Consider the following 23,655-nt stretch of genomic DNA (forward strand, 5'->3'; position numbering starts at 1 on the left):
TTCCTCTTGGTCTAAGTCAAATTTATTTTCTCTGTTCCATGATCCTTTTTTTATTTTTTCGTCAGTGTCCCCATATCAGTTTCTTATGATGTATTAGTTACTAAAGTTATTTTAAATTAATGTCAGTCTCCTCCCTCCCTCCCTCCCCTCCCCAACTGTGCTCCAAGAGGAGATAACTGTCGTGTTCAATAGACTATCACCAGGGTTCCACATTTAGTAAGTTCTTTATGAATATTGCTCGGGTGCACAATGAATGAATGAATGCACAGAGATTCCAATCCAATCCTTTATGGAGGCAACTTCTCCCAACAGTATGTGGCCACACAAATGGCTTTATTGAGTGCAGAGGCTGTGGGTAGGAAAGACCGTTAGAAAATGAAGGCAAAGGAGTTCAGAATTACCTCAGCAGGTGACCATATAAAGCTTCTTAGTAGAGCCAAAATGATGTCTTTAATTTTCTGAGATTTTCTTTATCTCCTTTCTTCTAGATCACACAAAGCCACCCTAATTACTGGCAGGTTTGCTGAAGAATTACCTGCTTCCCAGTACTAATTTGATCAGGGAAGAGAGCTAGGGATTCTCTGTCTCAAGGAAATGAGCTCAGCTAAGCTGAAGGAAAGGAAATGCTGCCTGTACAGGGAATGCAGGCTGCTTTTGTCTCAGGCCTGTTTGTGTTGGACCTCTCCTTCCTTTCTTTCCCTCAGGGACTTCCTCTCACCCTATTTAGAAAGCACTCTATTTATGGACACAAGTGCTTTTCTGCATTTTCTGCTGGGGTGTTTTTGGCAATTGGACTGATTTGCATGTGCTTCTCTATAAGAAGAGAGAAAAGCCAGTCCTGTGTGTTAGTCCTTGGTGTGGCACAGGCCTAGAAAATGGCCTCTCTTGTTGTGCTTTTTATTTTTGAAAGTCTTTCTGAGGATTTTGCCTGACACTTTTACTACAGTGATTCTGAGTAGGATAAGAGACAGGGTGGCCTAATCCAACCTGCTAGCTCTATGTTTATCAATGCCATGGACTTTTCTACTTCTGACTTTCCTAAATTTTCTATTAAAAATAAATTTAAAACTCTCTTACTCAGGGGCATAGCTCCAGCAACGCTTCCCTCTCTTTCCTATATTATTTCTTAAAAAATCTCTGTAGGGGGAGTTCCCTGATGGTTCAATGGTTAGGACTTCATGCTTTCACTGCCTTGGGCCCAGGTTCAATCCCTGGTTGGGGAACTAAGATGCCATGTGGTGTGGCCAAATAATAATAGTAATAGTAATAATAATAATAACCTCTGTAGGATCTTTCCTATCAGTTTTTATTTCTTTCATCTGAAAAGTTCTCTTACTACCCTTTGAGCTACTAACATTCTTATTTCCCCAAAGTGACATGTACCATATCTGGATATGCTACCCTCACCAGCTATCAGATAATTTGTAAGCCTGCTGGTTTTCAGTAGGCCCCACTTTGAAGTGCATTTCCTGCCACTTGGGCTTTATGATGCATAAGAGTCATTGGTCTGGAGTTATGCATGGCAGACAGAAATGCTCTAGGGAGACTCTTGCAAAACTCATGAAGAGTATCACACCTGGGGATTTAGAATAAGGCCAAGTCTTACTCTGATGGCAACTATTATTTATTTGAAAAGTAGCTTCTAGCATCTACTGAGCCATTTTAATTACTGAATGCCTGACAGTGGGACATAAAGCAAATATGTGCCCCAAAATATTCACCAGGAACTGGGTGTCCTATGATCTACCAAATTATAAAGATGGATATCACAGTAGCATTTCATTTTAAAATGAAATTCTATAGACAAGACCAGATCTGTGACGGTCTGAGCAAGATGTGTGATGCTCAGACTCCTGTGCTATCTGTTTCTATTGCTTTGCCACCTCTCCTTCAACTCTTTTTTATAACCTCTTGGTAAACTCCCTATGACCAGCTAACAAAGGATTAACAATCATGGCCCTGTTTAGAGTGGCTTTGCAGAGCATTTTAGCACTAGTAGAATTGGATAGCTGTGAGCTACAAGTTATGCCTCCACTTAGAGATGGGAGGTCTTGAGAGAGAGTAGTGAAAAGAAATCCCCCGTCAGCAGAATATTGGGTGGTACATCTGGTTGTCCACTTCTTATGGTAGGGAATCTGGCCTGATGCAGGAAAAGCGAGTCTATATGTATCTTTACTAATTTATAGACAGTGACTAGTGAGTTATCCAGCTAATCAAGGACATGGAAAACATGACTAGAAAATTATTATCATGAAGGTTTTGTGGAGTGTAATGTACAAGGACACAGTCAGTATATGAGTTACCCCAAAATGACCACCAGAGGGCTTCCACGATGAAGGAGGCTCTTAAGAATGGGGTAGAAATGATGATCTATCCTGTGGGTATCAGTCAACCTCTTTCCCCAACCAATCAGTGACTGCAAAATTGTCCATGTACAAATTTTTCAACATCTCCCTTTAACGTTCCTGCTCATACCTTAGACCAAAGTGTATAAGACCAGATAGTTAAGAGAAGGCAGTTATGTGTGGGTTCTGTGCTGAGGTAGCTAATATCTTGATTTATAGTTTTATTTCTTACAAATTGAGAATCCGATTGAATAAGTTACATTGTTCTTTCTTGTCTTACTCAGTTTGGGCTGCTATGACAAATATTATAGGATGGGTGGCTTAAACAACAAACATTTATTTCTCATAGTTCTGGAATCTGGGAAGTCCAAGAGCAAGGTGCCAACAGATTCCATGTCTGGTGAAGACCTGTTTCCTGGTTTGTAGGTGCTGCCACCTCTCTGTGTGCTCATGTGATTTCTTCTTTGTGGGCTCCAGGAGTGGGTGGGGAGCTCTGGTCTCTTCTTCTTACAAGAGTGCTAATCCCATCATGAAGATTCTACCTTCATGACCTCATCTAAACCCGTTTACCTCCCAAGCCCCCACCTTCAAATACCATCACATTGCGGGGTTAGGATTTCAATATATGAAAGGGGGGCAGGGGGCTCAAACATTCAGTCCCATAGCATTTCTTTTATAAATTGTAACTGGAATGATACCCACCTCAAGTGCATTCATGTTACATATGTAGCCCATAAATGTCTGTACTGAATACCTCTTCCATGTTTTCTTTAAAGCCTCATTCTCTTCTCTTTTGGGGCCTCAACTATTTACTTTGAAGCCTTCACATTATGGTACAAAACTGGAACCCAGGACTGGATAAGTGAAGTGATTGCTGGATCTGGAGGAGGGAGAAAATGCCAGTGGAAGATTCTCTCTTATTCCTTATTGTTTTATATCACCTTCCATTTGCAATGATTGTGGCATCGAAAACTCTTACAGGAGTATATGAAATTAGTAAAGATTTTTAGAAAGTAAGTTTTCTCATTTCTCTAAAAAGAAAACACATCCCTTTTAAATTCCCCAATGAAGGTAAAGAAACTATGTATGCTAAAGTCAGTTTTACAAATATCATCATAGACATTACTCAACACTGATATTTATATTCATGTTAATGTATGTCATAGACATGGAAATGCAGTATCCAGATCCCCCACCAAGGAAAGACTTGCTGCCCAACTGCAGAATACACTTAGTAGATAGGCAGCAGCTCTTATCTCCAGGGTTCCCCAGAGTTGCAGATCTCCACCCAACTCAAGGCGCGCCCTTTCTCAGTGCAGTCCACATCAGTGGCAGAAGTAAAGCCTGATCCAGAGACATTTTCACCCAATGTGGGGCAACTCTGACAGGCAATACAGGCTGCATTGCTCCCCACATGTTTGTCTGGCCTGTATCACAGTTTGACATTCTCTGTCCAATCCTAGTTCCTTCCTTCCTTCACAGATGTTGGTCCCTAATAAACGTCTTGCACCCCAAACTCCATCTCAGCATCTGCTTCCAGAGAACTCAACCTACATCACTATATCACCATAATTTTTTTCCTGGGTGTCTTGCATTTTATTATCACTTCATTCGACAGGGCTTCTGCAAGCAAAGACTAGGAGTAGCAAATAAATCCTGTATTGAATTATAAACTATGTTCTCAATCTTTCAGTTTTTGAACCACATAATAAAGTCGATATTGTTTTTTAGATTAATTTTTATTGGAGTGTAGTTGCTTTACAATGTTGTGTTAGTTTCTACTGTACAGCAAAGTGAATCATCTGTATGTATACGTATATCCCCTCTTTTTTGCATTTCCTTCCCTTTTAGGTCACCACAGAGCACTGAGTAGAGTTCCCTGTGCTATACAGTAGGTTCTCATTAGTTATCTATTTTGTACATAGTATCAATAGTGTATATATGTCAATCCAAATCTCCTAATTCATCACCCCCCCCACCCAGTCAATACTGTTTTTATGGTGTCTTTTTTAAAAAGTGGGTTGGATTCCACAGCTTTTTCTATCTAGCTAATCTGTATTATCAAATTTATTATCTCAGAGATCAGGGTTGCTATTGCTTTTGATTACTTATACACATTAATTTACACACCCGAAGTCCTATATTATGGTGTCCTCCCCCGCACCCCCCTTTAAGTTCATTGCCTAATGGGCCTTCTGGCTGTGCCCAAGAAAAACACATTTTCTGTCCTAAGGCTTTTGCATTTTCAGTTCCCTCTACTTGAAATACTCTTCCTCTAGTATCTGCCTGTCTCGTTCTTTTTTTAATTTATGTAGGTCTCTGAGCAAGTAACACTTTTAAGAAGTAATCTCCATTTACCCCCTATCTAAAATGAGTCCCCATAATGCTCAATGGCTTATGTCCTCTGTTTTTCACAGGATGTGTATCATCTTACATATTATATATTCACATGTTTATTTATGGCTCCCTCACCTAGAGTAAACTCCAGGGAGGTAGATTTTCTAGGTTTGAATTGACTGTTGTATCCTGAGTTACTACAAAAGTGCATTAAATGAGTCCCAAAGAAATAGGATCAAGGATTTACTAATATGGGATTAAATAAGTTCTGCATATTTTAAACCGACAAACTCTAGTTCCCATTAGAATTAAATCCTAAAGAAAATGTAAACGGCTGCTGAGTGGAATTTTAAGAATTTCATCATCTGATGAAACTATCCTTTAGTAAGTTCACTTAACCAGGATGCTCTTTCAAAGGACTTTTCTAAACAGTACATTCAGAATTGCTAGGTTTCCTAAAAGTCATCAGTGCATCCGTATTTTGGCTGCCTAAGGACACTACTTCTAGATAACATTAGTTTTATTAACTGACTTCAGGTACTTGCCTATCGGATTCACCTCCCAACTTGTGAACGAGCCTCTCCTGCACATACTAGTCCATGTGAATCTGCAAGTAGTCCTTTCAGTTCAGACCACGTGCCGAATTACTATTGGAGTTGTGCTCCACCCCCTCAAGAGAACAGAAGCACTTTGTAATCTTATCACTCAAAACACAAGATTGTGTGTACCAGCTTTCTCTTTGACAGTGTAGGTGGCTCTGAAAAGAGCCTTTGTTTTTCAGCTTTTCTCACCTTGTTACTTATTTGGTCTTATGATGGCTCTCGGTCTTCTTAGGCAGCAGCACGGCCTGGATGTTGGGCAGGACGCCGCCCTGCGCGATGGTGACTTTACCCAGCAGCTTGTTGAGCTCCTCGTCGTTACGGATTGCCAGCTGCAGGTGGCGCGGAATGATGCGCGTCTTCTTGTTGTCGCGGGCCGCATTGCCCGCCAGCTCCAGGATCTCGGCCGTCAGGTACTCCAGCACCGCCGCCAGGTACACCGGCGCGCCGGCCCCGACCCGCTCGGCGTAATTGCCTTTACGGAGCAGGCGGTGCACTCGGCCCACGGGGAACTGAAGCCCGGCCCGCGAAGACCGGGTCTTAGCCTTAGCGCGAGCCTTACCGCCTTGTTTGCCTCGTCCGGACATTACGAGCTCGGCAACGTCACCTCAAACAGCTACTAAAGGCAAAGTGCAAGGACAGCACTTTTTATAACCCTTATTGGGCGCGAAAAAGAAGGTGTGTCATTGGTTAGGATGTGGCTTCATTTTAGCCAATGGAAAGGTGAAATTAGGATTCTTGCGTTCTGATTGGGCAGAACTAATTTCGGACGGCTTCTTGAACAGCCACCAATCAGACATAGGACTTCGACTTACCTTATTTGCATAAGAGGTTCTATATAAAGGAGGTACTTTGCGTCCCTACTGTTTTTTGTCGCTGTACGTTGCTTGTTTATAGATCATGCCTGAGCTGGCGAAGTCCGCTCTGGCCCCGAAGAAGGGCTCTAAGAAGGCGGTAACCAAAGCGCAGAAGAAGGATGGCAAGAAGCGCAAGCGCAGCCGCAAGGAGAGCTACTCCGTGTACGTGTACAAGGTGCTGAAGCAGGTCCATCCAGACACTGGCATCTCGTCTAAGGCCATGGGCATCATGAACTCGTTTGTCAACGACATCTTCGAGCGCATCGCGGGCGAGGCGTCGCGCCTGGCGCACTACAACAAGCGCTCGACCATCACGTCCAGAGAGATTCAGACGGCCGTACGCCTGTTGTTGCCCGGGGAGCTGGCCAAGCACGCCGTGTCCGAGGGTACCAAGGCTGTCACCAAGTACACCAGCGCCAAGTAAATTTGTCAAGTAACTTTTAGATCTAACCCCAAAGGCTCTTTTAAGAGCCACTAAGTTGTCAGTATTAGAGCTGAAAATACGGATTCTGAATTTAGGTTTAAGTTCTAGCGATAACGTGAGCGATTGAGAATTCCATTGTACTGAATCATACGTACTGTGGTCGTAAATTGCCTCTAAATAGAAGGAAACCAATTATACTACCAAGTGCCTCAGAAACACGGCCCTTAGATCTGGTAAGTTAACACGTGAACACAAAGCGAATCATTCTTGTTTCGGGGGTCTTCTGTGTGGAGTACAGTGGCTTCCTGTTTAAGCCTTAACAGCCTCTGTGACACGTGTCCTTTTTTCTCCACCACCGGTGTTCTAATATGCATTTATGTGTCAGTAAACTTGGGTCTCCAATGACCTCCCAAAATGCAGCCTTTTAACTCAGCAGTTATCTCATGTTCCTGGCCGTACGAGGTGCTTAAAAAGATACAGAATGGTGGTAAGGGCATTAAATTGGCAAAACAATGCTTTCGCTCGGCTTTTAAATTTTGGCCTTTCCAGCCCATTTGGAGTCAGGACAATGTTACAACTCTGCGCCGCCCTCCCTGCCCGCCCCCCGCCCCACCCACCCCAGCCAGGAGGAACAAAGTCTGCAACGCAAAGAGAAACATGCCTTCAGAGTAAAGATATTGTAATATGAGGGCTCACCAAAAAGATCTTGTGGTCAATTTACTAGTTTTTAAAAAACACATACGGCTAGAGAAACAAGTAACAGATGGTTGGTAAAATGGGGGAAAACAAGGTCATATCCCTCACCCCTGACATTAAGAAATATAAAGGACTGGAGGGAGATTTTAGAGTGGAGCCTGAGTCCGGGCCTCTGGTCTCATAAAACTCAGGCCTCCAGACAAATCCAACCCGCAGCCGAGAAGCTAGATGGAGGCCCCACCCGTGCCTGGGGGAATCTTGGCCCGCGATCACTAAATACTGTGCTCAGCCCATTTTCCACACCCTAGAGTTAACTATGTGAACTGCCTTGAGCGATCTATGTTAAATGGTTTAAGACACCAGCGTACAGACGGATTGTTACTTTAGCCCTTTCCTTGAAAACTTGGGGGCCCTAAAAAGGGCCTTTTTAAATAACAGGGTCAAACTTTTTCCTTTTAGCCGCCGAAGCCATAGAGGGTGCGTCCTTGGCGCTTAAGCGCGTACACTACGTCCATGGCCGTGACCGTCTTGCGCTTGGCGTGCTCGGTGTAGGTGACAGCGTCCCGGATCACGTTCTCCAAGAACACCTTCAGCACCCCCCGGGTCTCCTCGTAGATGAGACCAGAGATGCGCTTGACACCTCCACGTCGGGCCAGGCGGCGGATGGCGGGTTTGGTAATGCCCTGAATATTGTCGCGCAGGACTTTGCGGTGGCGCTTGGCGCCCCCTTTCCCCAAACCTTTCCCCCCCTTACCACGTCCAGACATCCTCAGGAAATGAGCAGAAAACTGCATTCAACTTGTCGCAGCTCCTTTTAAAAAGTAACCTCTGCGGACCAGAGTGAAAACCAAAAGAGCTGTGGCGGGAATCCCTCTGGCTTGGGGGAGGGGACCTAAAGACCTAAAGGAACGAGCCGGCCGTACTACTCCCGTTGGTTCTCTTTCAGTTAATTCTTTTGACTCCTCAAGACGTAGGCTATTTTTCTCCCCTTTCTCATTTAATGTGTTTCGCTCCTCACCCTTGTTAAACAACAAAACTTTAACATTGTAGATGATACATAAAATAGCACAGAGAATAAAATATTCTGCTTTTATCTCTACTTATATACATGTGTCTTCTTTCTCTACCAGTATTTGCATACGGTTAATACCATTTTGTGAAGTTTTTCTCCTAATATATGGGGGAAATATATTACCTAGAAATAGAGCAAAATGGGCTAATAAAATAGAGAATTTCAAGATCTTCCAGGTATATTGCTAAATTCTCTTCCACCAAATGTGTGTCAATTTTCATTTTTAATGTAAGTTCCTATTATTATTTTACTGATAATGGGTAGAATCATTAAAAAAATTTAACTATAATAATCCAGACTTGGTTTCTTGTATAGAGAATTAACTTTTAAAAAATTAACCAGCTGGCTAATCAGTATAACATAGTAAATATTTTCTCCACTGATTTGAGGAACTTAATTGATCGTTTATTGAATATTTCACTTAAAATTATTTCTTGAGTTTTTATTCTGCTGATCAGTCTATGTATAGTGCTGTAGCATTTTAATTATTTGTAGTGTTGAAAAATAAGTATTTGCCAGTGAATTCATACCTCATAATTATTTATTTCAAATTAATTTCTATTATAGAAAAATAAATCATTTTATCTAGCTGCAACAAAGTAGTTCTTTTAGTACTCTTAATTGTATTAAATTATAAAATTTATTAGGGTAAATTTCTTATTTTTGAAGTACTGTGTCCTCCTAACCTGCCCAATACCGAATCTGGGTCTTTAAATGTCTCAGTAGATTTTTTTTCTAGGTAACATATAATTTAAAAAAATTTTTAACGTTCATTAATTAGAAGAGCAGTTAATTTGTCATTAGTGAACAAGTAGAAAATTCAAATGCAGAGAAAAGAAAGTCTACCTTTGTCTTTCTAAGAAAGCCTTTATTAAAAGAATGATTATATATTTCAAACATTCTTGGTTGTATATACTTAATTTAAAAAATATGTACTATTTTACTATTGCTTAAATTGAGAAATTTGAATCCCTTCTTTCAGCATTAGCATATAATCGCATTGTTATTCAATGATTTTCTTTCACTTTCCTTTATTTCAATGAGAGTTACTTTTAGCAAGGTTGCAATACAGTATTTTCAAAGTACTCCTATAAACTATAAATTTCATAAAATAAATAAAAACCTTTGCAAAAACAAAAATGATTCAACCAACAGGAACAAAATTCAGTATATATTACAGAGATGGGTATATATCCAGCATAATTCAACAAGTTAATTTAAGGGCAAATACAAGTTGAAAATAAGAGGTTTAATTCTCCCTGAGTGTCTCTTTCCTTTCCTTTTTCTCTTTCAAAATTTCTTTCTCTGTCCTTTGCAAATGTACGTAAGGTGGCTAAAAAAAACCCTTTGCCAGCCTCTTAACTCAGGAAAGTTTCCTCAAGGACCTTAGAGTCCTCTCTTTAATCATCAAGGAAAATAGTATCTATTTCCCAGTTTCCTGACTCCAGATTGCAAAACCTACCTAATGTAATGGGTAGGATCTACTTACCTATATAAAAGAGTGAGATTCTTTTCTCTCTCTTTGCAATCTCTTTAAAAGATTGCCCATGTAGAGCATAATATTTTGAATAAGCATTAAGCTTATTCAATAATAAACTTTCTCTTCTTTTGTTTTACATTATATTTTCCCAACATTAGTTAACTGGATTATATTTTACAGACCCTTCTCTACATTTTTTTTTTTTTTTTTTTTTGGCTGAGCCAGGTCTTCTGCGGCACGCGGGACCTTCTTTGCAGCCTGCAGGGTCTTTAGCTGCAGCATTCAGGGATGGAACCCAGGCCCTTTGCATTGTGAGCGTGGAGTCTTAACCACTGGACCAACAGGGGAGGCCCCCTTCTCTACTTTAAAAATGAGTAAAATTCCCACCAACTACTAGCCTCCCTTCCTAACTGATTTCATGAGTTTTTGCATAACAACTAGTGATTATAAGACTAGCAATGGATGGATATCTGAAAAGTTTGTCAGATTCTTTATAATTTCTGAAATTGATAAGCAAAGGTTTATTGTTCTATAAACATACAATATATTATTTGATAAAAATACCATGCTCTTTGGGCCGTTTTCTAACATAGTAACTGACTTAATACGTTGAGATGAACAGTTCAAATCCAGTATTTTCTTTGTATCTTTATGTTCTTTCATTGTTGAAGGGCGGCTGAATATGCCATCCCGAAGTATGTCTCTTTGTCCTAAGGGTTATTTTGAACTAATTATTTTTGAGAAACAGCATAGACAGGTGAATCTCTGAAAACAGAAGTTACCTTTTTGTGAGACACATATTTATAGAGGAAAGCTCCATTTGTGTCTCCCTCTCTATACTATGAAGGGAAGGATGATTCTAAATCATGAAAAAGATCTTATGGGAGAAGGCACCCGCTTTAACCTGCATAACAAACCCTTGTTTATTATGCTTTTTTTTCTGATAATGTGGGCCCCCTCCCCTACACAACTTTCTTTTGTCTTTAGATAATGACGGTGTGTAAGGTGGTGGCTTGGGCCATCTTGAGGAGTTTACTCATTTTTCTTGTGTCTCTCCTGTATACATGAGGTTTACATGTTAATAAAATTTTGTTGGTTTTTCTCTTTTTAACTTGTCTTTTATTCTAGGCAGTCTAAGCCAAGAATTCAAAGGGAATTTTTTTTTTCCTCTCCTACACAATACAAATCAAATCCAGCAGCAAACTTTATTGGTTACACTTGTGAAATATATCCTATACCTAACCATTGTCTATTACCCCAATTTAAGCCAAACCACCATTATCTCTCAAAAAGACCACTGCAATAGCTTCCTAATTTATATCAGTACTTCTAAACTTTGTATTCACCATACAGTTGCCTTAGTGAACTTTCAAAGAAATGTAAATCAGGTTATGCCATTCCTCTGTTCAAAACTCTTAGAATGATTTGCAAAAACTTGTTTAGAAATATTCTCTGTGTATCATTTAAAATATAATGCATGAGTTCAGATTTTTTATATTAATACAGACAATAGTATACATCAACAAAATGTTAGTATTTGGTGTTGAAAGGGAGCAGACTAGGCCACCCCAAAATACACCATTTAGCACAAGGATTATTTCGCTGAACAGAGGCGTTTGAGATCAAGCAGATCCAAGAAAATCTTCTTGCTTTCCTTCTGTTTCCCTAAAAGCAGGACACAGATTTACAGAGATGTCCCTCCTCCTCTCTTTCCCAGGAAGAACAAAGGTTAATCCTAGTAAACAACTTTAGACCCTTATCAATGGAGAAGGCATCAATTTAAATATGCCTAACAAAGTTTACCCTTGTTTCCCTGTTAACCTCCCCGTACCTGACCTCCCTACATCTCCATCTTTAGCGGAAGATGGTATTTAAGCTGGAGTTCTTTTTATTTGTTCTGTTTTGTTTTTTGGCCGCACCTCACAGCTTGCAGGATCTTAATTCCCTGACCAGGGATTGAACTCGGCAGTGAAAAGGGATTGACCTTGGCAGTGAAAGCCACCAGGGAATTCCCTGGAATTCTAAGGCACCTCTAGAGGTACTCATTTTTCCCTGGGTTTCTCCCATGTATAGATGAGGTATAGTTGTTAAGAAACTTGTTTTTCTCTTTCGAATTTGGCTTTTATTACAGGGCTTGTTACCTGAAAACTGGGTTCGCCTCTTGGTGGGTGTCGCACCAAAAGACACAACCAAGCCAAAAATCAGGAGAAGGAAGAATTTATTACGACTTGCAGCAAGTAAGGAGAACACCGGGAATCTTCCCAAAGCAGTGTCTCCGTGAACAGCAAAACTGGGGAAGTTTTAAGCTAAGGGTACATGCATATTCATGAAGGGGCTCGAGCAGAGAATTCAGCACAGAACTGGGGCAAAGGTTGACAGAGTCCAAGCTTTAGTTGATCTGAAGTCACTAGGGGCAAAATTATCATTTCATTCTCCACCTAGGTGGGGGCCTTAGTTCCTGCAGAACCCAAAGACTGTATCAGATTTTTATCTATATCCCTTGAGGAGGAACTAGGACTTTGTTTTATTGTTGAACTATTGTGTCTTGACTGCTTTTCCTTTGTTCCTGCACTCCCTTACTTTCCTTAAGATCATTGATTACTGAGACACGTTCAAGGGCAAGCATTGCCGCCACGCTTAGATCACAAAATGGCTTAGGCCAAAATGGCTTCTTTTATGTAAATAAAGCCATTCTGGAAATTCCCCGGTGGTCCAGTGGCTAGGATTCCACGCTTTCACTACCAAGGGCCCGGGTTCAATCCCTGCTCAGGTGCGGGAATCCCCTAACCTATCTGCTTACAGGCTCTTAGCCAAGAACTCAGAAGGGTGGAGGAAAAATTATGTTTTTTCCCTACAATTGGAAGATGTATTTAAAGACAGAACAATTGAATAATGAATGAAATCATTGCGTTACGTAACATCTAAAAAGCCTGTGAAAAGTCAAATATTTTACTGTTTTTTGATGGGTCATTTGAGTGTCTAGCATTGTTAGATATTGTTGTCAGCATTTCTTTTTATTTCAAGAGTCTTATTTATAATAGGATTGGAAGTAGTTCTATTTTAAGTACAAAAAACAAAGACAATAAAAGGGTATAATTATATGAGATATTAATAGACTTAAGTGCTAAAGAAATTCCAGCTATGAAGAGGCAGTTTCAGTGAAAAATCATAATTAAGTTGCAAAAGAATGGGTTAGATTGACCAAATCTTACAGCAAGAGTTTTTCACCTGGGATCCATATATGCCACAATGCCTCTGAGGATAAAAATCAGCAGGATGTGGATGGGGTGGTGGCTGTAGTGGTGAGGGGGGAAGTCCATGAGTTTAGATGGAGAAAAAAATATATTTTAATTAACCTTTAACTGAACTTTGGCATTTCACTTTATTATGAATTTAGGCCTCAAACCTCAGTACCTGTTACTTTGTTACCCAGTGGAAATCACAGATGTTTCATTTTTCATAACAATTGCCGAGTTATCTTAAACCATCTTTTATACTTATCTTATTGCTGATGGCAGTTAGGCTCCCCAAAAGACTGTTATGTAGTGTGTTAACTATATAAGCACATATGTCACTCTATCAAATTCTTTTAAAAAATACTTTGATAACTGTAATGTAATAAATATTTTTGCAACTTTTGCATTTTGTACACTTAAAACATTATTCTGAGAAGTTTCCACTTAGTCACCACACAGCCAAAGGTGTTCACGATATTCAAGAAAAAAAAAAGTTAACGTCTTTTATTTTGAGATGACATCAATTAAAAGAGTTCAGTGAGTGGAGAGTAAGAGGCTAGATTCTGCAACCTAGGCAGTAAAAACCATTGGCAGGGGTATTCCTCATTTGGTTACAGCAACAGAAGTTACTTGTAATGTCACATCAAATAACTCTTTCAAAGGTAACCCTTATCAGCTTTGCTGACTTGGTTTCTGTCAGGAGCCCACAACACACTACATTTCTCCACTACTTACTAACTACTTTGTCGAACCATATCATAATCCTCTATATTATTTTCCTTACCCCACACTTACTTTAAGTCTACGAGGCAGAAGTTTAAGTCTGCGTGATTGGCAACACTTGGCAACATTTCAATAGCAATAGTTATGGAAAACATTTCCTCAAATGTCTTGATCGGTTTAAAGTTCGTTAGAAATAACTAACCTGTCAAGTTCTCCTGAGGCAACAACATTTGAGATTTAGGCCGCACCCCAAATATGAGAAACCTTTCTCGGGCTCCGGAGTGGTGTCACATCTACAGATGTAATCCCAATATTTTAACGTAGCAACATTGCCTCGTGGCACATGTACTGTTAGGGAAAACGTATGTGGCTGACAGTAGTTGGGTGAGGGAGACTATCCTGCCACGAAGCTCTCCGTTGATCTGTAGGGGAACTGGATGTCCTTGGGCATGATGGTGACGCGCTTGGCGTGGATGGCACACAGGTTGGTGTCCTCGAAGAGCCCCACCAGGTAGGCCTCGCACGCCTCCTGCAGCGCCATCACGGCCGAGCTCTGGAAGCGCAGGTCTGTCCTGAAGTCCTGCGCGATCTCGCGCACCAGGCGCTGGAACGGCAGCTTGCGGATCAGCAGCTCCGAGGACTTCTGGTAGCGGCGGATCTCGCGCAGGGCCACCGTGCCGGGCCGATAGTGGTGCGGCTTCTTCACGCCGCCCGTGGTCGGCGCGCTCTCGCAGGCCGCCTGGTCAGGTACTTGCTGCACCGTCTGCTAAATTCGAGTCAGCGTAGTGCTTCTTTTGTACCAAAATATTTCAGAAACTTCTATTAAATCTCACTACCCCTTTTCATTGTCCAACGTAACAAGTGTTAAACTCTTTTACAGAAAACATGGGTGGCCCTGAAAAGAGCCTTTGGTTTGAATTTACTAGAGTTGCTATAATCTAGGCAATTACTTGCCCTTAGCCTTGTGGTGGCTCTCAGTCTTCTTGGGCAGCAGCACGGCCTGAATGTTGGGCAGCACCCCACCCTGAGCGATGGTAACTTTGCCGAGCAGTTTGTTAAGCTCCTCGTCGTTTCGGATGGCCAGCTGCAGATGACGCGGAATGATACGCGTCTTTTTGTTGTCGCGAGCCGCGTTGCCCGCCAGCTCCAGGATCTCCGCGGTCAGGTACTCCAGCACTGCCGCCAGGTACACCGGCGCGCCAGCCCCGACCCGTTCAGCATAGTTGCCCTTGCGGAGCAGGCGGTGCACTCGGCCCACGGGAAACTGGAGCCCCGCCCGTGAAGATCGGGTCTTAGCCTTGGCGCGAGCTTTCCCGCCTTGCTTACCTCGTCCAGACATCATGAAACCAACGAATACTCCTCAGAAGTCTTTCAAAACGAAAGCATAGGGGCGGCAGCACTTTTTATAACCCTTATTGGGCGCGAAAAAGGAGGTATGTCATTGGTTAGGATTGTGGCTTCATTTTAACCAATGGAAAGGCGGCAGTAGGATTCTTGCGTTGTGATTGGGCAGAACTAATTTCTTACGGCTTCTTAAACAGCCACCAATCAGACACAAGATTTAACTTATCACCTTATTTGCATAAGAGGTTCTATATAAAAAGGACACATCGTATCTTTTGCTACGCTATTTCTTTCTCTTGAATTCTTTTGAATTGATTTTCATCATGCCAGAAGCAGCTAAATCTGCTCCTGCTCCGAAAAAGGGCTCCAAGAAGGCGGTAACTAAGGCGCAGAAGAAAGATGGTAAGAAGCGGAAACGCAGCCGCAAGGAGAGTTATTCCATCTATGTGTACAAGGTGCTGAAGCAGGTCCACCCGGACACCGGCATCTCGTCTAAGGCCATGGGTATCATGAACTCGTTTGTCAACGACATCTTCGAGCGCATCGCGGGCGAGGCGTCGCGCCTGGCGCATTACAACAAGCGTTCGACCATCACGTCCAGGGAGATACAGACGGCCGTGCGCCTGCTACTGCCCGGGGAGCTGGCCAAGCACGCCGTGTCCGAGGGCACCAAAGCTGTCACAAAGTACACCAGCGCCAAGTAAACAGTGAGTTGGCTGCAATTTTAACGGCTCTTTTAAGAGCCAGCATGTGCTCAGAGAGAGAGCTGGTGCTGGTTTTGTTTCTGCGCTGGCCTGGCCTTCGTAGCTCATTACAGTATTTAGTCTGCGAAGTAGAGCAATTGCTGAACAGTCCTTTAGGACTTTCCTGTCACGGTAAGTTTAAGATACACTAACTACAGAAATGATGTTACCTGACCCTGGCAAAGCTCTGGAACTCCTTGTAACCCTGCCCTGGCCTTTTCATTGTCGTTTAGGTACTTCGTATATTTAAAAAGGCTCAGGTACCAATTCTGTTATCATTTAGGGTTAAGTAACGAGGGAGGAGTTAACTTTTAAATTCGTAGTAAATCCAAATACTCATGGCTCTGGGACAAAGAATTGGATTCCTGCGGGGGTGCAGAGATTGCGCGGGCAGTTTAAATTTGCCCGGGCGCCCGCTCTTTCCCTCCACGGCCAGATTGGTTGCCGGAATCCAGGAAGAGATCGGGGGTTTCGGTGCGCAGGAGAAATCCACTTCCTGCTTCTCAGTCTAGCACACAGAAGCTCTTTAATAAACATTTTCGGGTAGTTCCTGCTTTTTTCATTTTTGTATTTTTCTTAGTGCTTTTTCCCTTTCGAGAATGAGGTTTATTTAAAAATCGAAATTTTCTTCGGAGAGAAAGGAACTTGGTGGATGTGATTTTCAGCCTGAGAAACACCAACGCTTTATTTCTAATTAGAATATTGCTTTCGTTTTGCCCTATATCCATATAATAGGAAACATTGCAAGACTAAACATGACTATTTGGGGTCCGATGAAGGCGAGAAGCTTGAGGGCGTTTATCTCAAACTTTTTTCTGAAAAAAAATCCATTTCTATTTTAAAGTTGCTTTGGTTGGAATTTTAAATGCTATTTTAACTTTGCCTGGAACCAGTGAAGAAAAACAAATTCCGCGTCCTTCAGGTTGTCATGAATGAGAACCAGGCACTCAGGCACTCAACGAACAATGCTTCTCTATATTACGGTTGTTTAAAATTACGTGTCTCTTTTAGGTCAAAAGCCATTATCTATAAAGTTTGGAAGCTTCCACTATGGCTGATTTTTGATTTAGATCGAGATTTTCAATGAATTTAATTTACGTAAATAAATTACCTAATTTATCTAAAATGGATCTAAATTTAGCATAGTAATAATGTCTAAAAGCAATTAATATTTGTTAAATCCACTGTCAAATGTACTCTTCCCCTTTGTTGACCCAAAGCCTACCCATGTTTCAACGCCCACTTCAGCCTTGCCTGCTCTCTGAAATTTCTTCCCTTTTTTGAGCTTTTTCTAACAGCTTGTCCAGAATTTGGAAACTGCCTCCATAGTGTCTCATATATCTATTTGAGTTGCTACTAACTGGCTTGTTGTGTGTTTCCATATAGAGAATGTACACTCATTATGACACGAAAAAGAAAGAAAGAAAGAAAGGAAGAAAGAAAAAAAGTTCTTTTCTTTCACCATCTCCATCCCACACTAATGGTAACCGAGTCCTGTAAATAAACAGAACATAAACGATTTTTTGTTTCTTGTTGTATCATATGTCACGTGAGCCTCCCATCTTCTCCATTAATCCAAATAATTAGATGATAATTTCCAAGCTAAATACTTTTTTGGTTGTTTCTTTGTCTTTTAGTATATAGCAACCAGAATAAAATCTGTGGAAGAAGGTGAGGGATTGGAATAGAAGGTGAGTCATCCTTTATCCCCAGATGAAAATTCATAAAGACTAAATTTTTGAAAACTACAAAGTGGAAAAGTCCCAGCCAATTCTCCTATTACGCAGAAAATTAAACTGCCTAAGAGATAAATAAACGAGGTAAATAAATCAAATTTTCATCTTTTGGGCTGTTTGCACCTTGATGGAATTCCCTTATGAGTAAGGGGTGGATTTACTCCTTTTTTTTTTTTTTTTTTTTTTTTTTTATTATTAGTTTCTGCTTTATAACAAAGTGAATCAGTCATACATATACATCTGTTCCCACATCCCCTCCCTCATGCATCTCCCTCCCTCCCACCCTCCCCATCCCACCCCTCCAGGCGGTCACAAAGCACCGAGCTGATCTCCCTGTGCTCTGCGGCTGCTTCCCACTATCTATCTACCTTACGTTTGGTAGTGTATATATGTCCATGCCTCTCTTTCCCTTTGTCACAGCTTACCCTTCCCCTTCCCCATATCCTCAAGTCCATTCTCAAGTAGGTCTGTGTCTTTATTCCCGTTTTACCCCTAGGTTCTTCATGACATTTTTTTTTTTTAAATTCCATATATATGTGTTAGCATACGGTATTTGTCTTTCTCTTTCTGACTTACTTCACTCTGTATGACAGACTCTAGGTCTATCCACCTCATTACAAATAGCTCAGTTTCGTTCCTTTTTATGGCTGAGTAATATTCCATTGTATATATGTGCCACATCTTCTTTATCCATTCATCCGATGATGGACACTTAGGTTGTTTCCAGCTCCGGGCTATTGTGAATAGAGCTGCAATGAACATTTTGGTACATGTCTCTTTTTGAATTATGGTTTTCTCAGGGTATATGCCTAGTAGTGGGATTGCTGGGTCATATGGTAGTTCTATTTGTAGTTTTTTAAGGAACCTCCATACTGTTCTCCATAGTGGCTGTACCAATTCACATTCCCACCAGCAGTGCAAGAGTGTTCCCTTTTCTCCACACCCTCTCCAGCATTTATTGTTTCTAGATTTCTTGATGATGGCCATTCTGACTGGTGTGAGATGATATCTCATTGTAGTTTTGATTTGCATTTCTCTAATGATTAATGATGTTGAGCATTCTTTCATGTGTTTGTTGGCAGTCTGTATATCTTCTTTGGAGAAATGCCTATTTAAGTCTTCTGCCCATTTTTGGATTGGGTTGTTTGTTTTTTTGCTATTGAGCTGCATGAGCTGTTTATAAATTTTGGAGATTAATCCTTTGTCAGTTGCTTCATTTGCAAATATTTTCTCCCATTCTGAGGGTTGTCTTTTGGTCTTGTTTATGGTTTCCTTTGCTGTGCAAAAGCTTTGAAGTTTCATTAGGTCCCATTTGTTTATCTTTGTTTTTATTTCCATTTCTCTAGGAGGTGGGTCCAAAAGGATCTTGCTGTGATTTATGTCATAGAGTGTTCTACCTATGTTTTCCTCTAAGAGTTTGATAGTTTCTGGCCTTACATTTAGGTCTTTAATCCATTTTGAGCTTATTTTTGTGTATGGTGTTAGGGAATGATCTAATCTCATACTTTTACATGTCCCTGTCCAGTTTTCCCAGCACCACTTATTGAAGAGGCTGTCCTTTCTCCACTGTACATTCCTGCCTCCTTTATCAAAGATAAGTTGGCCATATGTGCGTGGGTTTATCTCTGGGCTTTCTATCCTGATCCACTGATCTATCTTTCTGTTTTTATGCCAGTACCACACTGTCTTAATTACTGTAGCTTTGTAGTATAGTCTGAAGTCAGGCAGCCTGATTCCTCCAGCTCCGTTTTTCGTTCTCAAGATTGCTTTGGCTATTCGGGGTCTTTTGTTTTTCCAAACAAATTTTGAAATTTTTTGTTCTACTTCTGTGAAAAATGCCAGTGGTAGTTTGATAGGGATTGCATTGAATCTGTAGATTGCTTTGGGTAGTAGAGTCATTTTCACAATATTGATTCTTCCAATCCAGGAGCATGGTATATCTCTCCATCTATTTATATCATCTTTAATTTCTTTCATCAGTGTCTTATAATTTTCTGCATACAGGTCTTTTGTCTCCTTAGGTAGGTTTATTCCTAGATATTTTATTCTTTTTGTTGCAATGGTAAATGGGAGTGTTTTCTTGATTTCATTTTCAGATTTTTCATCATTAGTGTACAGGAATGCCAGAGATTTCTGTGCATTAATTTTGTATCCTGCTACTTTACCAAATTCATTGATTAGCTCTAGTAGTTTTTCGGTAGCATCTTTAGGATTCTCTATGTATAGTATCATGTCATCTGCAAACAGTGACAGCTTTACTTCTTCTTTTCCAATTCGGATTCCTTTTATTTCCTTTTCTTCTCTGATTGCTGTGGCTAAAACTTCCAAAACTAGGTTGAATAAGAGTGGTGAGAGTGGGCAGCCTTGTCTTGTTCCTGATCTTAGTGGAAATGGTTTCAGTTTTTCACCGTTGAGGACAATGTTGGCTGTGGGTTTGTCATATATGGCCTTTATTATGTTGAGGAAAGTTCCCTCTATGCCTACTTTCTGCAGGGTTTTTATCATAAATGGGTGTTGAATTTTGTCAAAAGCTTTCTCTGCATCTATTGAGATGATCATATGGTTTTTCTCCTTCAACTTGTTAATATGGTGTATCACATTGATTGATTTGCGTATATTGAAGAATCCTTGCATTCCTGGAATAAACCCCACTTGATCATGGTGTATGATCCTTTTAATGTGCTGTTGGATTCTGTTTGCTAGTATTTTGTTGAGGATTTTTGCATCTATGTTCATCAGTGATATTGGCCTGTAGTTTTCTTTCTTTGTGACATCCTTGCCTGGTTTTGGTATCAAGGTGATGGTGGCCTCGTAGAATGAGTTTGGGAGTGTTCCTTCCTCTGATATTGTTTGGAAGAGTTTGAGAAGGATGGGTGTTAGCTCTTCTCTAAATGTTTGATAGAATTCGCCTGTGAAGCCATCTGGTCCTGGGCTTTTGTTTGATGGAAGATTTTTAATCACAGTTTCAATTTCAGTGCTTGTGATTGGTCTGTTCATATTTTCTATTTCTTCCTGGTTCAGTCTCAGAAGGTTGTGCTTTTCTAAGAATTTGTCCATTTCTTCCAGGTTGTCCATTTTATTGGCATACAGTTGCTTGTAGTAACCTCTCATGATACTTTGTATTTCTGCAGTGGCAGTTGTTACTTCTCCTTTTTCATTTCTAATTCTATTGATTTGAGTCTTCTCCCTTTTTTTCTTGATAACTTCTGGCTAATAGTTTATCAATTTTGTTTATCTTCTCAAAGAACCAGCTTTTAGTTTTATTGGTCTTTGCTATTGTTTCCTTCATTTCTTTTTCATTTATTTCTGATCTGATCTTTATGATTTCTTTCCTTCTGCTAACTTTGGGGGGTTTTTTGTTCTTCTTTCTCTAATTGCTTTAGGTGTAAGGTTAGGTTGTTTGTTTGAGTTGTTTCTTGTTTCTTAAGGTAAGATTGTATTGCTATAAACTTCCCTCTTCGAAATGCTTTTGCTGCATCCCATAGGTTTTGGGTCGTCGTGTTTTCATTGTCATTTGTTTCTAGGTATTTCTTGATTTCCTCTTTAATTTCTTCAGTGATCTCTTCGTTATTAAGTAATGTGTTGTTTAGCCTCCATGTGTTTGTATTTCTTACAGATTTTTTCCTGTAATTAATATCTCGTCTCATAGCATTGTAGTCGGAAAAGGTACTTGATACGATTTCAATTTTCTTAAATTTACCAAGGATTGATTTGTGACCCAAGGTATGGTCTATCCTGGAGAATGTTCCATGAGCACTTGAGAAGAATGTGTATTCTGTTGCTTTTGGATGGAATGTCCTATAAATATCAATTAAGTCCATCTTGTTTAATGTATCATTTAAAGCTTGTGTTTCCGTATTTATTTTCATTTTGGATAATCTTTCCATTGGTGAAAGTGGGGTGTTAAAGTCCCTTACTATGATTGTTACTGTCGATTTCCCCTTTTATGGCTGTTAGTATTTGCCTTATGTATGGAGGTGCTCCTATGTTGGGTGCATAAATATTTGCAATTGTTATATATTCTTGGATTGATCCCTCCTTGATCATTATGTAGTGTCCTTCTTTGTGTCTTGTAATAGTCTTTGTTTTAAAGTCTATTTTGTCTGATATGAGAGTTGCTACTCCAGCTTTCTTTTGAGTTCCATTTGCATGGAATATCTTTTTCCATCCCTTCACTTTCAATCTGTATGTGTCCCTAGGTCTGAAGTCGGTCTCTTGTAGACAGCATATATACAGCTCTTGTTTTTGTATCCATTCAGCCAATCTATGTCTTTTGGTTGGAGCATTTAATCCATTTACATTTAAGGTAATTATCGATATGTATGTTCCTATTTTACTGCAGTCTTAATGTGTACCACATCCTTCGTTGATAAAGAAGCAGCCTTATCAATTATTGGGAGACTCAAAGTGGCACATATAAGAGGTAGGGCTTCCCTGGTGGCGCAGTGGTTGAGAATCTGCCTGCCAATGCAGGGGACATGGGTTCGAGCCCTGGTCTGGGAAGATCCCACATGCCGTGGAGCAACTAGGCCCGTGAGCCACAACTACTGAGCCTGCGCGTCTGGAGCCTGTGCTCCTCAACAAGAGAGGCCGCAATAGTGAGAGGCCCGTGCACCACAATGAAGAGTGGCCTCCGCTTGCCACAACTAGAGAAAGCCCTTGCACAGAAATGGAGACGCAACACAGCAAAAACAAATAAATTAATTAATAAACTCCTACCCCCGACATCTTCTTTAAAAAAAAAGAACTAAGAGGTAGAAATGGAGTGGTACCACTGCTATTACACTTACTTAATTACCAACTTGAAAAAGTTTCACCTTCCATCCTTGCATCTCTGCTGTGTTTATTTTACTTTTTTTTTTTTTTAGAAGTTTTAGTATCCAAAGGAGGACTGACAAAATCAGGTAATTTAAGTAAAAATCCTAGTTTTGGAATTTGGAAGTTAATTCTAACATTTATTTGAGGATCAAAAGGGGAAAAAAAAATCCAAGAAACTCCTGATGAGGTAGAATATGATTTAGTGATAAAAAAAGTCATATAGCTATAATACTGGGTGGTATTGCACAGAGATGGACACATTTACCAGCTGAATTAGATAGAAAGGCAAAGATCATATCTAATTTTTTTGTTGAATCTTTAGAAATGAAAACGGTGAGGTAAGTGAGGAAAAGATAGCTGTTCAAAAATTTATCAGGACAATTGGTTACTCACAGAGGAAAAAAGACCCTTAAATGTAAAAGGGAAACCATTAAGCCTTTTTAGAAGGTAAGCTAAGAAAATATCTCACAGTACCAAAGGATTTCTTAAACAAGAAACAAAAATTCTAACCATGAAGATAAGAGTGTTATGTTACACTTCATTAAAGGAGGCATTTTCTTTTTAAACTATTTTGCAGCATCAAGACTTCTATGTTCTTTCTTTTTTTTTTTTTTTTTTTTTTTTTGCGGTACGTGGTCCTCTCACTGTTGTGGCCTCTCCCGTTGTGGAGCACAGGCTCCGGACGCGCAGGCTCAGCGGTCATGGCTCATGGGCCCAGCCGCTCCATGGCATGTAGGGATCTTCCTGGACCGGGGCCTGAACCCGTGTCCCCTGCATCGGCAGGTGGACTCTCAACCACTGCACCACCAGGAAAGCCCCTCTATGTTCTTTCTTAATTTGGGAAGGACAGAATATTAGTGAATATCAATTTTAAATGAGGATAGAGTTGAAAAGTCTATTTCTACTAAAATCTGACCTTGACCTCACTCGAGGTCAGATTTTAGTAGGTTCAAACCTTTCTTCTCTTTTTCATTCTACTTTCTAATTCAGAATAATTAAAATGTTAAGATGTCTTTTCTTATTTTGTCTATAGAGAAAACAAGTTATTTTTTATCATATGTCATATGATATCATATGATATCATATCATATCAAAAACTAAGTTTTTCAGAATAAAAGAATTTCAATTATAACCTTAAAGATGTTAAGTTAAAAAAAAAATGGTACTTCTAGAATGGTGCCTGGCACAAAGTATATCTGGATAAAGTAATAATCCTTGGCTCCACTGCTGTTATGGGAGACCCTC

At 40.3% G+C, this 23,655-nt stretch overlaps 6 protein-coding genes across 6 annotated transcripts; 2 read left to right on the forward strand and 4 right to left on the reverse strand.

The window, feature by feature from the left end:
• Window positions 1–5,481: 5,481 nt before the first annotated feature.
• LOC307059105 (histone H2A type 1-J) lies at window positions 5,482–5,868 on the reverse strand (the record flags this gene model as incomplete). The annotated part of the gene is made up of 1 exon (XM_079712828.1): window positions 5,482–5,868. The coding sequence occupies one exon, from the start codon at window positions 5,866–5,868 to the stop codon at window positions 5,482–5,484; it is 387 nt and encodes a 128-aa protein (XP_079568954.1).
• Window positions 5,869–6,181: 313 nt separating this feature from the next.
• On the forward strand, window positions 6,182–6,562 carry LOC307059177 (histone H2B type 1-K-like; the record flags this gene model as incomplete). The annotated part of the gene is made up of 1 exon (XM_079712959.1): window positions 6,182–6,562. The coding sequence occupies one exon, from the start codon at window positions 6,182–6,184 to the stop codon at window positions 6,560–6,562; it is 381 nt and encodes a 126-aa protein (XP_079569085.1).
• A 1,151-nt stretch (window positions 6,563–7,713) lies between these two features.
• LOC307059724 (histone H4) lies at window positions 7,714–8,025 on the reverse strand (the record flags this gene model as incomplete). The annotated part of the gene is made up of 1 exon (XM_079713895.1): window positions 7,714–8,025. The coding sequence occupies one exon, from the start codon at window positions 8,023–8,025 to the stop codon at window positions 7,714–7,716; it is 312 nt and encodes a 103-aa protein (XP_079570021.1).
• A 6,138-nt stretch (window positions 8,026–14,163) lies between these two features.
• Window positions 14,164–14,656, reverse strand: LOC307058991 (histone H3.1-like; the record flags this gene model as incomplete). Its single annotated transcript, XM_079712679.1, has 2 exons — window positions 14,164–14,532; window positions 14,648–14,656. 2 exons carry the CDS (start codon window positions 14,654–14,656, stop codon window positions 14,164–14,166), a joined length of 378 nt encoding a protein of 125 aa, XP_079568805.1.
• Window positions 14,657–14,715: 59 nt separating this feature from the next.
• LOC307059485 (histone H2A type 1-like) lies at window positions 14,716–15,111 on the reverse strand (the record flags this gene model as incomplete). The annotated part of the gene is made up of 1 exon (XM_079713506.1): window positions 14,716–15,111. The coding sequence occupies one exon, from the start codon at window positions 15,109–15,111 to the stop codon at window positions 14,716–14,718; it is 396 nt and encodes a 131-aa protein (XP_079569632.1).
• A 325-nt stretch (window positions 15,112–15,436) lies between these two features.
• Window positions 15,437–15,817, forward strand: LOC307059555 (histone H2B type 1-J-like; the record flags this gene model as incomplete). Its single annotated transcript, XM_079713626.1, has 1 exon — window positions 15,437–15,817. One exon carries the CDS (start codon window positions 15,437–15,439, stop codon window positions 15,815–15,817), a length of 381 nt encoding a protein of 126 aa, XP_079569752.1.
• Between the last annotated feature and the right edge of the window lie 7,838 nt (window positions 15,818–23,655).

The sequence above is a fragment of the Hyperoodon ampullatus genome (assembly GCF_949752795.1).
Source record: "Hyperoodon ampullatus genome assembly, chromosome: 10".
Lineage (NCBI taxonomy): Eukaryota > Metazoa > Chordata > Mammalia > Artiodactyla > Ziphiidae > Hyperoodon > Hyperoodon ampullatus.